This window comes from Arachis hypogaea, chromosome 9 (assembly GCF_003086295.3).
Source record: "Arachis hypogaea cultivar Tifrunner chromosome 9, arahy.Tifrunner.gnm2.J5K5, whole genome shotgun sequence".
Lineage (NCBI taxonomy): Eukaryota > Viridiplantae > Streptophyta > Magnoliopsida > Fabales > Fabaceae > Arachis > Arachis hypogaea.
Window position 1 is genome coordinate 110,810,903 of NC_092044.1, and position 15,646 is coordinate 110,826,548.

Sequence of the window (15,646 nt, forward strand, 5' to 3'; positions counted from 1 at the left end):
ATAAATGAATCTATAAGAGTGAATTGAAATATAGGTTTTGGTGTGTTGGGAAATGAGACATGAAAGTTGTAAAATAAAATGAAGGATTGTCCAATAGCAATCGTCGTTTAGGAATCAAGGCTAGCTGCTTCAGTTAGTAGAAGAAACTAAGATGATGATGATGTTAGCAAAATCATGTGTGTGTGTGTGTGTGTGTGTGTGTGTGTATGGATCAGCTTTCACATCTTCCTAATCTGGGCTTTTGGAGTTTAGCCCGAGATTCTGCTGTTTCAGTGAATGTGGACAAATTACTCTCTGAATCTATGTGTTTTCTTACTACTACAACTGTCCCATGCCACCCTTCTTTGGATTTTATTCCTTGTTTCTTTTGTAGGTTTTTGGAGCCCTCCAATGTACATAATCACTTTCCTACTAAACAAACATGTTTTTATAACATCGTACACATTAAACAAACCACTTTAAACCCTTCATTTTCTATGTCTTGATTCTTTTAATTCATTTCTTATTTCCATTTGTATTATCATTCAGCTAATGTCAGTATTCAGCAGGAGTCAACTCTCTTGCAATCATATTTAAATCAAACCCCACTTTTTATATCATTAATCCACACATGGTTTAAGAACAAGCATCTCACTGATTGGATGTTGCAAAATGAGATTCAAATTAATGAAATTATTGAGGTTCTGAACTTCCTAGTCCTTTTCAGCATTGTCAACCCATTCATATTCGACAAAGCCACGAACCCACTTGACTTATAGTAGTCACAGATTTGAATTTTTACCTTCTTGTTTATCTCAACCTCTGATCTTTAGCATGAATATTAAGGATAAGTAACAATAATTCAAAGACCATATAAAAAAATATGAATTAAAATATAAAATTGAATTGAAACTTTTTAAGTGCTAAACTTAAATCATTTAATAAATAAACTAGTCAACTTTCTAAGCCATACTCGAGCAACGAGGCTGAACATATTACCAACATTTTTTTCTTGCATTTGAGCAAAAGCTAGTCAACTTTTCATTTTCTTTTTTACCAAAAGTCTCCCTTGCATTCTCAGAATACAAGTCACAAACACTTAATTTAGTCATATAAATTAATTGCCATTTGTTTGATCGAAAGCTTTGATACCATGTAAAATGGTACCAGCAACTTAAGCAGCAAGAAATTAAAGAACTCTGCTGAAATTGCAAAGAGAGCAGAGAAAGGGAGCCAGGGAGGTTGAGACTTAAGAGCAAGAGAGAATTTGATATTGAGAGTGACAGAAATTGAGGGTGAGAGAGCTTTTCTTGATTTAGAAACTGGAGAAGATTAAGATCCAATTAATATCGCTTCTTTTACAGTGCTGCACTATACATAAAAACAAAATATATATTATGCAATCTAAAAATCAGTTGAACTCTAATAGCTCTAACGGCTCCCCAGGCAGGTCTGCAACTAATTTAACTGAATTCTACAATTACCTTTCATATTGTTTGAGCTACATTTCAATTGCACGTGTATCAAGTATTCAGAAACACAATAAAACATAGCACCAAAAGAGTTACAATGATGCTAAACATCACTATTCCCTATCCCTTTGTATGTACAGTTACCAAATCCAGTGTAGAACCATAGGTTCTATTTAGAGCCTCAGCACACCAACCATGCCCATCATCAACCATTGGCATCCTCACTTCCATGACAGGAATTGCAGGATGTCGTGATCCAGGCATCACAACACCAGCTAAAACTCGCAACATGTTTGCAGCATCTATGTCCATGCACAAATTAATTTTTGGAATGCCTTTTGGTGCTGAAGGTATTCCCATTATCCTAAAATATCCCAGCAAGTGATTCTCTTCTGCCTTCTTTCCTTCACCTTCATATACAATAATCAATGCCCCGGTTTGATTATCATGAAGAGTGGTAAATACTAGCTCCTTCTTCACAGGGGTTGCAGTATTCCTAGGTATTACAGGGACGAAATTGCCTCCATCAGCTCGAATCCCAATAGCAAGAGGCGTTGATTGGATGGTTAACAAGTCCAAGTTCCCAAAGGGATCACTGATACCCGAAGCAATAGCTCCTTCCACTGCTGCGCCACAGACGGCAGCTTCCAAGAGATTCATCCCTTTATAAAGTTCCTTCCCTTTGAATATGCTACTAACAAGATTCTTCACCTTTGGAATATGAGAGCATCCACCAACAATTATCACATCATTTACATCCTCAACTTCTGCCTTCGCATCTTGCAAGCACCGGATAATAAGGCTTTCACACTCCTCAAATATTGTTCTGTTTACTTCCTCAAACTCTTCCTGGTCAATAACCTTGCATATCCTCAGTCCATCTCCCAAGTCTATATCAACCTGGACATTGGACTGAGAAGAAAGCCTATGAATTGCATCCTGAGTTGCAAGTCGAAGCAAGCCAATCGTCTTGATTTCTTTGACACTGTGACTCCTAAATAAGCTTTCAGAATCTGGCAAGAGATGGCGCATCACATTCTGAAGTAAGTCTTCCCCACCGATGGTACTTCCTGCCAAGGATTTTATCTGTGAAACTCCTCCGGCTGTAGCAGTCACGGCGACATCACAATAACCAGCACCCATATTGAAAACGAGGGCGATTTTCTCACCACCACTGCCCATATTCTCATTAGATGTCTGCTGCTGCTGTTGTGCATATAACAAAGCCACAGCTGTTGGTTCAGGCATCAGCCTGAGGACATGAAGGCCGGCCATGGCACAAGCACGTTCAACCCGGGTTAGCTGGAACCGACTGAATGAAACTGGAACTGTAATCACTACATTTCTTATTGGACATTTCAATTGAGCTTCAGCCATTGCTCTTAACTCCACCAGAAATATTGCCAACACTTCTTCAGGAGTGGTGGATCTCCACATATTGTTCACCAAGGCAGCGATAAATGGGCGGACACCAATTTCCAATGTCTGAACCAGAAATGGGAGATTTTTACAGGAATGGATGATTGGATCAGCATCAGTTCTGCCAATTAATCGTTTAATGTTGAAGATTGCAGATCCAGATAACATTTCATGCTCATGTGAAAGGTTATTGCTAACTCCAGCAGAAGGTAGATCATCTCTGAAAGTGACATAGGACTTCATTATCTTCTCATTTCTTGTGTTCTTCAAAAGCTCCACTTGGGAACCATTCCACACAGCAATGCTGCATTGAGATGTGCCAATATCAATTCCAATGGCAATTTCAGGAAAAGTTGAAGATGACTTTTCCTCTCCTGTGGTCTCAGAATCAGATGCTACAGTATATGCAGGTTCTGCCATCCTTCATTTCACTGATTGAGAAAAAGTTTCTAAGAAACATCACAATTCAGAAACAGAACACTTCAACACTCAGGAAGTAAACTCTAAAAACCAAAAAAGCCCATTTCATGTAGGTTTTCTTATAAACACCTGTTTTGAAAAATGATTAAAGAGTTCAGGCTAATTCATAAAAATACAAATCAATTTCAATAACACAAAGGAAACCTAAGTAACTATAATGTCTAAGTTCTTTCTCAAAAATTCAAACTTTAGTGTCAAATATGACCAACAGGGTAAAGAGTCATCAGCCACGTAACAATTGGGGAACAAATTAAAGCTAAGAGAAATGGGTATTCCCTGTTGTATTAAGAGAGTTTCAGCAAAAATGATACCGACAAAGAAGCAAGAATGAGAAGAAAGGAAGGCGCAGGTGACAGACCTTAATGCAGCGATCGAATTGCAGAGGGATGGAGTTCAGCGTACGAAAACCAACTTCACTATGAAAAACACACGCACAACTACAAATGTTGTCGAGTTCTAGAGCTTCATAGAGAAACATCACAAACTCAACTCAACTCAACTCAACTCAACTCGTGAACAATTTTTCTTTTTCAGTTTACAGTAATATTAATTAATTTGTTTTATTATATTTTGCGGCTAAATTAGACACTTTAGCTAGCTGTTTAGGAATATAGTAAACTACTCATTTGATTAGGGTTAGGGTATTTTTTTTCCCTATCTAATGGTGTCTCTAAAATAATATATCAACAAGGTAATAACCCGTGTCATGTACGTGATAAAATTGAAATTATAATTTTAAATTATTTTATTAAAATTAATTTAAATTATAATAATTTAATTAATAAATAAGTAATATGATGTATATTGTTTATTCTTTTTTAAATATGATATTAAGTATATTAACTCAAATGTAACTATTAAGTGTATAAGAATTATGTTTGAATTATGAATTTTTTAAATAAAATTATCCCATTTAAAATATTGAAATTATGATTTTAATCATAAATTACAATTATGATTTAAAAGAATTTGATATGATATTATATTTTTTCTCCACTTCACTATTAATATACTGATATTGCAAGTCTACATTATAATATATATTTTTCTAAATCTTGACTGAAAAAAAAAAATAGTTACGTGTTTCTATCATTCAATTTATTTAATACACCATATGCTAACACTAACGATATTTTTAAAAAAACATATATTGATAAAAATAGATATAATATGATTACAAATATAACATAAATAAATACTAAACCAATATGCTTACCAATGTCTTTGTTAAATTTTGTAAACTAGAGAATAATTATGTATTTGGTTGTTTAGTGATCACATAGATGATCAATTAATTAGATTATAAATTGATATCACAATGTGCATCTTATTTTTTTTTTCTCATTTCTAAATGAAAGCGAGAATTAAGAGAAATAAGTAGTAATATATATAAAAAAAGATTTTGCACTACAACACATAATTATTACTAAAAAAATATTCACATTAAAATATTAAAATTTTACATACGTACTGTAAATCATGAATATCAATTACAATGTACTGGTCACTTCTCCTTATCTTTTACCATGATATAAGTTTTTCTTTTCCACTCAAGAGCCCAATAATATCTAATTGAACAAAAAAAATTAAATTAAAAATACCAAATTAAGAACAGATGAGTGAATAATATAAGAAATTAAATTCCGCTTGATTCTTCAATCTCAAAATTTGAAAAGACATAGACCTTCCTTTATACCAATTCATTCTCAAACATTTTTGTCAAATAGTTCTTGATTGAACAATAAATTTTATCGTACTACTACAAAATAAATTAAATATAAAAGTTATCAGCTTCTACAAAGCTATTAAAAAGAATTGTCTTTAACTTGTGAAATGGCATGCATACTTATAAAATTAACTTAAAATACGAATTACAAATATTTTTAAGAATTTAATTTTGATGCACTGACAATGTAAAGTAGTTTTACACATGCATCCAATTATATAATGACACATCAGTAAAAATAACTACTTTTCACATTGAATGCGTGAATGGTCATACAAAAGAACGGATGTGATTGCACGATTGTGTAAAACATTTTACACTGTCAGTATATCAAAATTAAACTCTATTTATAAATTGAACTTAGCATTATTTGAAAAAATTTAGTAAAAGAATCAACTAATTTAGTAAAAGAACTATTTCTATGTAAGTCATCTTGTTCTTGTCAACTTGGATGGGACTTTTTATAGCCTTATAATTCTGGTCTTTATTTTTCATATTTTTTCTTCGTATAATTTACTGTAGGTGATACTATTGATAAGATAGTAGACAGTAGCCATTAGATATGAAAAAGAAAAAAATAGAATAAAGACTATGTCAAAATTATAAATTTTTTAAATGATAAATATGTGAGAGAAAATTTACTATTACTTATTATATATATATATATATATATATATATATTAATAATATGTTAATATTTTAAAAAATATACTAATAATACTAATAGTTTAAATATTTGCTTCCGACATTACTCAAAATTAAATTGGGATTATCTCTAAAGTCTTAACACTATAAACAGGATATAATTAATATCTAATATTTTAATAATTAGATACCTAAAATAAGTTAATAAATAACAATAATTAATACTTAAAACATCATATATATATTTGTTTGTGGTATTGCCCAAAATTAAATTGACCTCATGTTCAAAGTCTTAATATCGCAATTGGAGTATAATTAATACCTAAAGTTTTAATAATTAAATACCAAAAATAAGTTAATTAAATAACAATAATTAATACTTAAAATATTGAAAAAAAAATTAATAAATGTGAAAAATAAAAATAAAAAGAATTAATAAATAATAATAGTATTTAAATAAAAGAATTGATAAAGAATAATAATTATAGATAAAAATAGTGTATTTATTTTAGAGAAAAAAATATATGAGAAATTATTCAATAACTCGTGCCATGCATATGATAATAAATTGTTCAATAACTTGTACCATGCACGTAATAAGGTTGAAATTATAATTTTAAATTCTTTTATTAAAATTAATTTAAATTATAATAATTTGATTAATAAAAAAGTAATACGTTATGCGTTTGTTTTTTCTTAATCTGGTGTTAAGTGTTACAACTCTAATATAATCATTAATCATTTTTGTTAATTTTTTTTTTCAAAATTTATGATTAAAATAATAATTATAAATATTAATAATGAAATAAATCATTATATTATAATTATTTACGTTTTATTCCCAAAATAAAAAACGTAATATTTCTTTTTTATTTAGAGATTTTTTTATTTATGCTACCAGTATATATTAATCATTTAGTCAATGATTTTTTTTATTGGTAGGATATATTTATTTATTTTGTTTAAGTAATTTTAAATTTTTTCTTATTTAAGTATACATATATATTAAGTTACCTATGCTAATTATTTTTTGATTTTTTGATTATGAATATTTTATTTTGAGCCTACAATCATTCAATAATTTTGTTATTCTATTAATACCATCATACACATAATAATCTTCATAAATAATAATTTTCGTATTTATTTATATGTATATATTAATTGTTTAGTTAATAATTTTTTTATTCTCAGAATATATTTATTCTAAATATTTTCTTATTTAGTTTATACATATATATTAATTGTATGTAGATATATTTAAATCACATATATTAGTTATTTTCTGATCATAGTTTTTTTTTAGCCTACAATCAGTCGATAATTTTTTTATTCTTTATTACTAATATCATCATATGTGTAATCTTCATAAATTATAATGATTTTTTTATAGTAATTTCTTTATTTATGTATACGTATATATTAATTTTGTTAAATAATTCTAAATATTTTCTTATTTATGTATACATATATATTAATTGTACATAAAAATATTTAAGTCACATATATTTTTTTTTGTTATGATTATTTTCGTGTGTGTGTGTATATATATATATATATATATATATATATATATATATATATATATATATATATATATATATATATATATATATATATATATGATTATTTTTTATTCTACAATCATGCAATAATTTTTATTTTTTCTATCCATGCATATTTCTCAATCCCGTTTCATACGCATGATGATTAACTATTTTTATTTTAAATGGTGATGTTTTATATTTTTTTCTTTTGCATATTTTTATACATTAGCAAAAAAAACAAAATCACGTATTGAGACTCTTTTTCTTTTTCCACGCTTTAATCTTTAATTAATCAATCTTGTGTCCATACAATATAATTAAATTTTTAATCACTTTAGTATATTGATGAATTATATTTCTTTTAATAATTGCATTACTAATCTGAAATACAAAAAATAAAAAAAGGTGATACATATATTCAAGAAAAAAATAAACTTAAAATAAAAAAGAAAGAAATTTCATATTAAAAAATTTAAAAATAACATATCTAAAAAGAATAGTCATAATATATAAATTGAGGCAACAATTTAAATTTCTCTAAAACTAATTTAATCAAATACTAATATTAGAACTAAATTATTTAATAATATTTAATCTATTCTAGTCATTAGATACATATAGATTAGAGCCATTCTAGTAACGACAACCAACCGAAATAACATCATAAAATCGAACATTTAGAATCTGTACAAATTCAGACTATCTTCTTGTTAAAATTGTCAAACTAAATTGACCTTTATTTTCCTCAATGACATTGAATTGATGCACCAGAAGGCTGGTAGTTTCTGAAAAAATCACAGTATGTTATAAAATTATTTTAATACAAAAGTTTAAGAAAAGAAAATTTAAATATAGTACCAATATTTGAAATTGCATCTTCAATTTTGAACGAATTTTCCAAAATTAAACGTAAATTGAGAAAATTCAATCTTATTAGATGCTCCACTTCGAATATTTTCAGACAAACGTAGAAAGCATGGAGGGAATGAGACTTGAACTTGACCTACAAAATTCCTTGAAAACAATTTCTCAATCAAAGAAGAATAACAAATTAGAAAAAAAAGAATGCTTTACCTGTTAGATTTAGACTCACAAATCGCAAAAGAAACACTATATATAACCTAGGTTAGTAGTACAAAAAGTAATTATAAAAATTAATTATTGATATCAATATCAACTTACCACTATTAACGTTAGTATCATATTTATGGCAATTAGTAGAACAAAAATAACTATAAAAATTAATTATTGATATCAATATCAATTTACCACTATCAACGTTAGTATCATATTTATGACAATTAGAATTATAGAATTGTGTTTTTTTTTAATTATTAATATCTTAATCTTTTTAAAAATATGTTTTGCTTTTTTAAAATATAACATGTGCATGTACTGATTAGACCTTTTCTATTATTATTATTATTATTATTATTATTATTATTATTATTATTATTATTATTAATTAATTAATTAATATCAATATCAATTTGTTACCATTAATGTATGTATCAATTTGCTACTAATTATGTTTGATTAAAAATAATAATTAAAAATATTAATGGTCGATAATTAGTATTATACAATTAATATAATAATTAGTATCAACTTGTATCAACGTGTATATAAACTTGCATAATGATTGAGAATTAGAATTATATAAATTAATATAATAATTAAAATGATTAAAAATATTTAATGATTGACATTAGTATAATAATGTATTAAATATTAATTTTTATATAATTATAAAAAAATATTTTTTTTAAATAGATTGAAAAGATAGTAAATATTATTGAAAGTAGCGCTTTTATATTGAAAATAAAAAAGTTGATAAAAAATTGCATCTCACTTCTAATATTTCTAAAAATATACTAATATACCAATAATACTAATAGTTGAAAAATAATTGTGAAGACTTATTAATAATTAATATCTAAAATAAATAAATTAAATAACAATAATTAAAAAAATCTTTAACAAATGTAAGAAATAAAAATAAAAGAAATTGATAAATAATAAATGTAAATATATTAAAGATTAATATTTTTATTTTAGAGAAAAAAACTCATCAAGAAATGATACATCATTTTCATTAGTTAAAAAAATTAATTTTAATAAATTAAGTAGATTATTATTATTATTATTATTATTATTATTATTATTAAAAAAACTTATAAGTACAGAATAACCGAATAACCCATGTATTGAAAAGAATTTTATTATGATTAGAATAACTCATGGCATTAGCATATTATTATCATATCATATCATATCATATCATATTAAAAAATAAAAAAAGATTATACATATATTCAAGAAAAAAATAAACTTAAAATCAAAAAAGAAAGAAATTTCATATTAAAAAATTTAAAAATAACATATCCAAAAAGAATAGTCATAATATATAAATTGAGGCAACAATTTAAATTTCTCTAAAACTAATTTAATCAAATACTAATATTAGAACTAAATTATTTAAATAATATTTAATCTATTCTAGTCATTAGATACGTATAGATTAGAGTCATTCTAGTAACGACAACCAACCAAAATAACATCATAAGATCGAACATTTAGAATCTGTACAAATTCAGACTATCTTCTTGTTAAAATTGTCAAACTAAATTGACCTTTATTTTTCTCAATGACATTGCATTGATGCACCAGAATGCCGGTAGTTTCTGAAAAAATCACAGTATGTTATAAAATTATTTTAATACAAAAGTTTAAGAAAAGAAAATTTAAATATAGTACCAATCTTTGAAATTGCATCTTCAAATTTGAACGAATTTTCTAAAATTGAACATAAATTGAGGAAATTCAATCTTATTAGATGCTCCACTTCGAATATTTTCGGACAAACGTAGAAAGCATGGAGGGAATGAGACTTGACCTTGACATACAAAACTCCTTGAAAACAATTGCTCAATCAAAGAAGAATAACAAATTAGAAAAAAAGAATGCTTTACCTGTTAGATTTAGACTCACAAATCGCAAAAGAAACACTATATATAACCTAGGTTAGTAGTACAAAAGTAATTATAGAAATTAATTATTGATATCAATATCAACTTACCACTATTAACGTTGGTATCATATTTATGGCAATTAGTAGAACAAAAATAACTATAGAAATTAATTATTGATATCAATATCAATTTACCACTATCAACGTTAGTATTATATTTATGACAATTAGAATTATAGAATTATGTTTTTTTTTAATTATTAATATCTTAATCTTTTTAAAAATATGTTTGCTTTTTTTAAATATAATGTGTGCATGTGCTGTTTAGACCTTTTCTATTATTATTATTATTATTAATTAATTAATTAATTAATTAATATCAATATCAATTTGTCACCATTAATGTATGTATCAATTTGCTACTAATTATGCTTGATTAAAAATAATAATTTAAAAATAATAATTAAAAATATTAATGGTCAACAATTAGTATTATATAATTAATATAATAATTAGTATCAACTTGTATCAACGTGTATATAAATTTGCATAATGATTGAGAATTAGAATTATATAAATTAATATAATAATTAGAATGATTAAAAATATTTAATGATTGACATTAGTATAATAATGTATTAAATATTAATTTTTATATAATTATAAAAAAGATATTTTTTTAAAATAGATTGAAAAGATAGTAAATATTATTGAAAGTAGCGCTTTTATATTGAAAATAAAAAAATTCATAAAAAATTGCATCTCACTTCTAATATTTCTAAAAATATACTAATATACCAATAATACTAATAGTTGAAAAATAATTGTGAAGACTTATTAATAATTAATATCTAAAATAAATAAATTAAATAACAATAATTAAAAAAAATCTTTAACAAATATAAGAAATAAAAATAAAAGAAATTGATAAATAATAAATATAAATATATTAAAGATTAATATTTTTATTTTGGAAAAAAAACTCATCAAGAAATGATACCTCATTTTTATTAATTAAAAAAATTAATTTTAATAAATTACGTAGATTATTATTATTATTATTATTATTATTATTATTATTATTATTAAAAAGACTTATAAGTACAGAATAATCGAATAATCCGTGCATTGAAAAGAATTTTATTATGATTAGAATAACTCGTGCCATTAGCATATTATTATCATATCATATCATATCATATCATATTGATTTGATATAATTATAATAAAGATAATTTCTTAAATTAGTATAATTATGTATCATTCATTAAATACTAATTATAATATAATTATATTAATTAAAGATATTTCTCTAAAATAAATTTAATTATTCGCTTTGAAGATGCTCCAATTTTTTATTCAATTTGACAATTTTTATGTATCATTCATTTTACTATAATTAAATAATTTTTTAAATATTTTTAATCATTTTTCTATAATTTAAAGTAATAGATTTTGAAGAAATGACAATTTGACCATTATAACTATATATCATTCATTTTCTAATACTAATTATAATATAATTATACTAATTATTATTATCATTAAAATGATTAAAAGTATTTTTAATTGATAATTAATAAGAAATTTAATAGTGCATTAAATATTGATTTGATATAATTATAATGAAGATATGTTCCTAAAATAATATAATTATATATTATTCATTAAATATTAATTATAATATAATTACAATGAAGATATTTTTTATAAAATAATTTAGAATGTAAAAAATTTCATTCATTTTGGAGGGAAAATAGAGGCATGAGAAATTGACACGTCACCTTTAGTAATTGGAGGAAACTCAGTTTTAGTATATTAAGTAGATAGATGCTATTTTTAATTGGTAAAATATTTACTGCAGAAAATTCTCATAAAATGTTAGAATCAATACTTGTACATTTCAATTCGGACTGGGAATTTAACCAGCATTCAAGCCCTATTTAATATTACGTTGAACAAATTACAATTAGGATCATTTTTCTTTTTTATTATACTGAGGACGAAGATTAGTCTTCTTTTTTTTTTTTCTTTGGACATAGCCAGACTCCCTCTCTGAGCTGGTGTAGACTTAAAATAAAAAGTGATCCAATATATGTTTGGCCAAGCCCAAATTGGACCGAGCCCAAAATTTTAACTACGTGTGGTGACGATTTAGGTTGGACCGACTCAACAAAAAGAGAGGCGGTGACCAAAAACAAAAAACCGGTGGTAACAAGTTAATACGCTCAAGCCGGCTGAGGCATGTGATGTAGTGACAAAGTCACAAAGATGTTTTGTCTCTTAATGCCCTGATACTTAAAATTAGGAATTGTTCAATCCATTTGATAAAAAAAAAAAAATCCAACTCATGTCACGCAACAATGTTCTGTCATGACCATTCTTAATTTGACGTCAATGATTTGGATTCATAACACTTCTTCTTGTTCATCTCAAAGCAATCTATATATGTAGCTTAAAAACGGAACCAAATAAATATAAAGGAATTTAGTGTTCATTATTCTTAAAACTCGATCTTTCACGTGGTTCATTTCATTTTTCAAGAGTAACATATGCATGTCATCGAAGATAAGCACGCTAATGAGTAATAATCACATACTCTTGTTTCAATGTACAAGTAAAGCAAACAAATATAAATTATTAATATCATTCTTGGTGTAAACTCAAGAAAAAACTTGTATATAATATAGATAGATATTGCTGAAAATCAAACGGCGGCGCTGTTCCCGGCTTTAAAATAATTGTCCTAAATAAGCATGCATAATTATTTCATTAAGAAAGTTTAATTTACTCAATTGTTTCTTGGCCAGTAGAGAAAGGAATATGATTCCGTTAAACGCATTGACTAATAATCACTAATGTTATTACCAAGTCAGAATCTTTGGGATCATTCTAACGTAAATCACTTTATCTTGACAACAAAATTTTGGTTGGTTGTTACTATTTTCTTAATTCATTAGAATACACTCAACATTTAAATCATCAGTGCTAGAAATATAAATGGAGGTTGCATCATATTAGTTATATCCCAAACATAATTATTATGAATATAATCAAAATGTTTGATAAAGCAGCAGCACACATGATTATTATTGTTATAGCATTTTTTCTGATATTCATAATTAGCTTCACAAAATCACACCCTTTAGACCCTCTCTCACCATCTGAAATCAACAATACAAGAAACATAGTTCAAAATTCTTACCTTGGTGCCATTCCTAACTTAACCTATCACTTTGTGGATGTTGAAGAACCCAACAAAGACGATGTCCTAAAGTGGCTATCTTCAAAGAACAACACAAAAGACAAGCCTAGTGTAACTGTTCCTCGTCAAGCCAAGGTAGTTGTTAGAGCCAATGGTGACACACACGAGCTTGTACTTGACCTAACAAGAGGCTCCATTGTATCTGACAGAATCTACAATGGCCATGGATACCCCCCATTCACATTCACCGAGCTTTTCCAAGCAAGCAAGTTGCCCCTTCAATACCCCAAATTCAAAGAATCAATAAGCAAGAGAGGCTTGAATCTCTCAGAAGTTTCTTGTGTGCCGTTTACAATTGGTTGGTATGGAGAAGAGATCACAAGGAGAGAACTCAAAGTGGCATGTTTTTATAGAGGTGGTTCAGTGAATGTGTGGGCTAGGCCTATTGAGGGAATCACAGTTCTGGTTGATGTTGATTCAATGAAGATCACAATGTACAATGATAGGTACAAAGCACCTTTGCCTAAAGCTGAAGGCACAGACTTTCAGTCTTCAATGAGAAACCTTAGTGATATTAATGTATCAGATAATAATGCTATTGGATTCAGCATGAATGGGAATGAGGTGAAATGGGATAAGTGGGTTTTCCATGTTGGGTTCAATGCAAGGGCAGGGATGATAATATCCACTGCTTCAATATTTGATGAAAGGGAGAGAAAATATAGGAGGGTGATGTATAGGGGTCATGTGTCTGAAACATTTGTGCCTTACATGGATCCAACAGAGGAATGGTATTTTAGGACTTTCATGGATGCTGGAGAATTTGGTTTTGGACGTGCAGCTGATAGCCTGCAACCAGGGATTGATTGCCCTTTGAATGCAGTCTTCATGGATGGCTTCATGGCTGGACCTAATGCAGAGGTTCAACAAGTTCCAAGGGCTATTTGCATTTTTGAGAGGCGTTCTGGAAATGTGGCTTGGAGGCACATGGAAATCAATAATCCCATCAAAATGGTATATGATTCAACACAGCTATTACTATTGTTATTATTATTGAGATCCACCTCTATTTTTATATTTGAGTTAGGCAAGTGAGTGATAGGTACAATAGAAAATATCTATTATTAAAGATTGACAATGATAGTTCAGATATGTGTAACAATTTTCAGCTAATCACCTTATTATAATACATGATGCTGTTCCATTTTTCTTGGTGCAGATAAGAAATGGAGAGCCTGAAATTAATTTGGTAGTGAGAATGATTGCTACTGTGGGAAACTATGATTATGTTCTTGATTGGGAATTTCTTAGGAGTGGCAGCATAAAAGTTGGAGTAAGATTATTTCATTGTGTTTTCATGTCTATTTAATTAGTGCTTCAGGAATTAAGCACTTCTAAGATATTTTGATTGATATATAGGTGGATCTAACAGGCATATTGGAGATGAAAGCAGTCCCATATACACAAAACAATGAGATAATATCATCATCAGAAAAAGTGTTTGGAACCTTAGTGGCAGAAAACACCATAGCCAATAATCATGATCACCACATAACCTACTATCTTGACCTTGACATTGATGAGAGTCAAAACTCCTTCATCAATGCCAAGTTACAAAAGCAAAGAGCAACAAATGGGTTATTTGGAACACCAAGGAAGAGTTATTGGACTGTTGTTAGAGAAGCCGCTAAGGGGGAAGCCGAGGCTAGAATTCGGCTCGGCTTGGAGCCGGCTGAGCTATTGGTAGTGAACCCCAACAAAAGGACAAAGGTAGGGAACCAAGTGGGCTACCGGCTGATCGGTTCACAGCCGGTTACCTCTGTTCTATCCGAAGATGATTATCCACAAATAAGAGCATCTTACACACAGTATCAAGTTTGGGTGACCGCCTATAACAAGTCAGAAAGGTGGGCTGGTGGGTTCTACTCTGATAGGAGCCGTGGAGATGATGGCTTAGCCGTTTGGAGTGAAAGGAACAGAGAGATTGAGAATAAAGACATAGTATTGTGGCACACCATAGGACTTCATCACGTTCCTTACCAAGAAGATTTCCCTGCAATGCCAGCAATTCATGCTGGATTTGAACTCAGGCCTGCTAACTTTTTCGACAGCAATCCATTGCTTTGAATAATACATTCAATGAACTTGATCCAGCAAACCAACATGGCAATAAATTACATAATGATATAATCATTCGCATAT

At 27.6% G+C, this 15,646-nt stretch overlaps 2 protein-coding genes across 4 annotated transcripts; one reads left to right on the plus strand and one right to left on the minus strand.

The window, feature by feature from the left end:
* Positions 1-1,284: 1,284 nt before the first annotated feature.
* LOC112711797 (heat shock 70 kDa protein 8) lies at positions 1,285-3,924 on the minus strand. Of its 3 annotated transcripts, none has more exons than XM_025764516.3 (2): positions 3,709-3,924; positions 1,285-3,301 (listed from the first exon to the last, which is right to left on the minus strand). In XM_025764516.3, the coding sequence occupies exon 2, from the start codon at positions 3,288-3,290 to the stop codon at positions 1,572-1,574; it is 1,719 nt and encodes a 572-aa protein (XP_025620301.1). In that variant the 5' UTR covers positions 3,291-3,301; positions 3,709-3,924; the 3' UTR covers positions 1,285-1,571. The 3 variants fall into 3 exon arrangements, with proteins under 3 accessions (XP_025620301.1, XP_025620302.1, XP_072059591.1); XM_025764517.3 differs by having other exon boundaries at positions 1,285-3,319; positions 3,709-3,887; XM_072203490.1 differs by having other exon boundaries at positions 1,285-3,419; positions 3,709-3,884.
* A 9,359-nt stretch (positions 3,925-13,283) lies between these two features.
* On the plus strand, positions 13,284-15,640 carry LOC112711800 (primary amine oxidase 1). The gene is made up of 3 exons (XM_025764520.3): positions 13,284-14,458; positions 14,664-14,777; positions 14,864-15,640. The coding sequence occupies exons 1-3, from the start codon at positions 13,298-13,300 to the stop codon at positions 15,569-15,571; spliced, it is 1,983 nt and encodes a 660-aa protein (XP_025620305.3). The 5' UTR covers positions 13,284-13,297; the 3' UTR covers positions 15,572-15,640.
* The last annotated feature ends 6 nt before the right edge of the window (positions 15,641-15,646 follow it).

What these genes read in the sequence shown, in the direction of transcription:
- LOC112711800 (XM_025764520.3), top strand. Translation starts at nt 13,298, where the DNA reads ATGTTTGATAAAGCAGCAGCACACATGATTATTATTGTTATAGCATTT. An exon ending in TCAATAATCCCATCAAAATG is followed by an intron (nt 14,459 to 14,663) that starts GTATATGATTCA and finishes TTCTTGGTGCAG; the next exon opens with ATAAGAAATGGAGAGCCTGA. An exon ending in GTGGCAGCATAAAAGTTGGA is followed by an intron (nt 14,778 to 14,863) that starts GTAAGATTATTT and finishes ATTGATATATAG; the next exon opens with GTGGATCTAACAGGCATATT.
- LOC112711797 (XM_025764516.3), bottom strand. Translation starts at nt 3,290, where the DNA reads ATGGCAGAACCTGCATATACTGTAGCATCTGATTCTGAGACCACAGGA.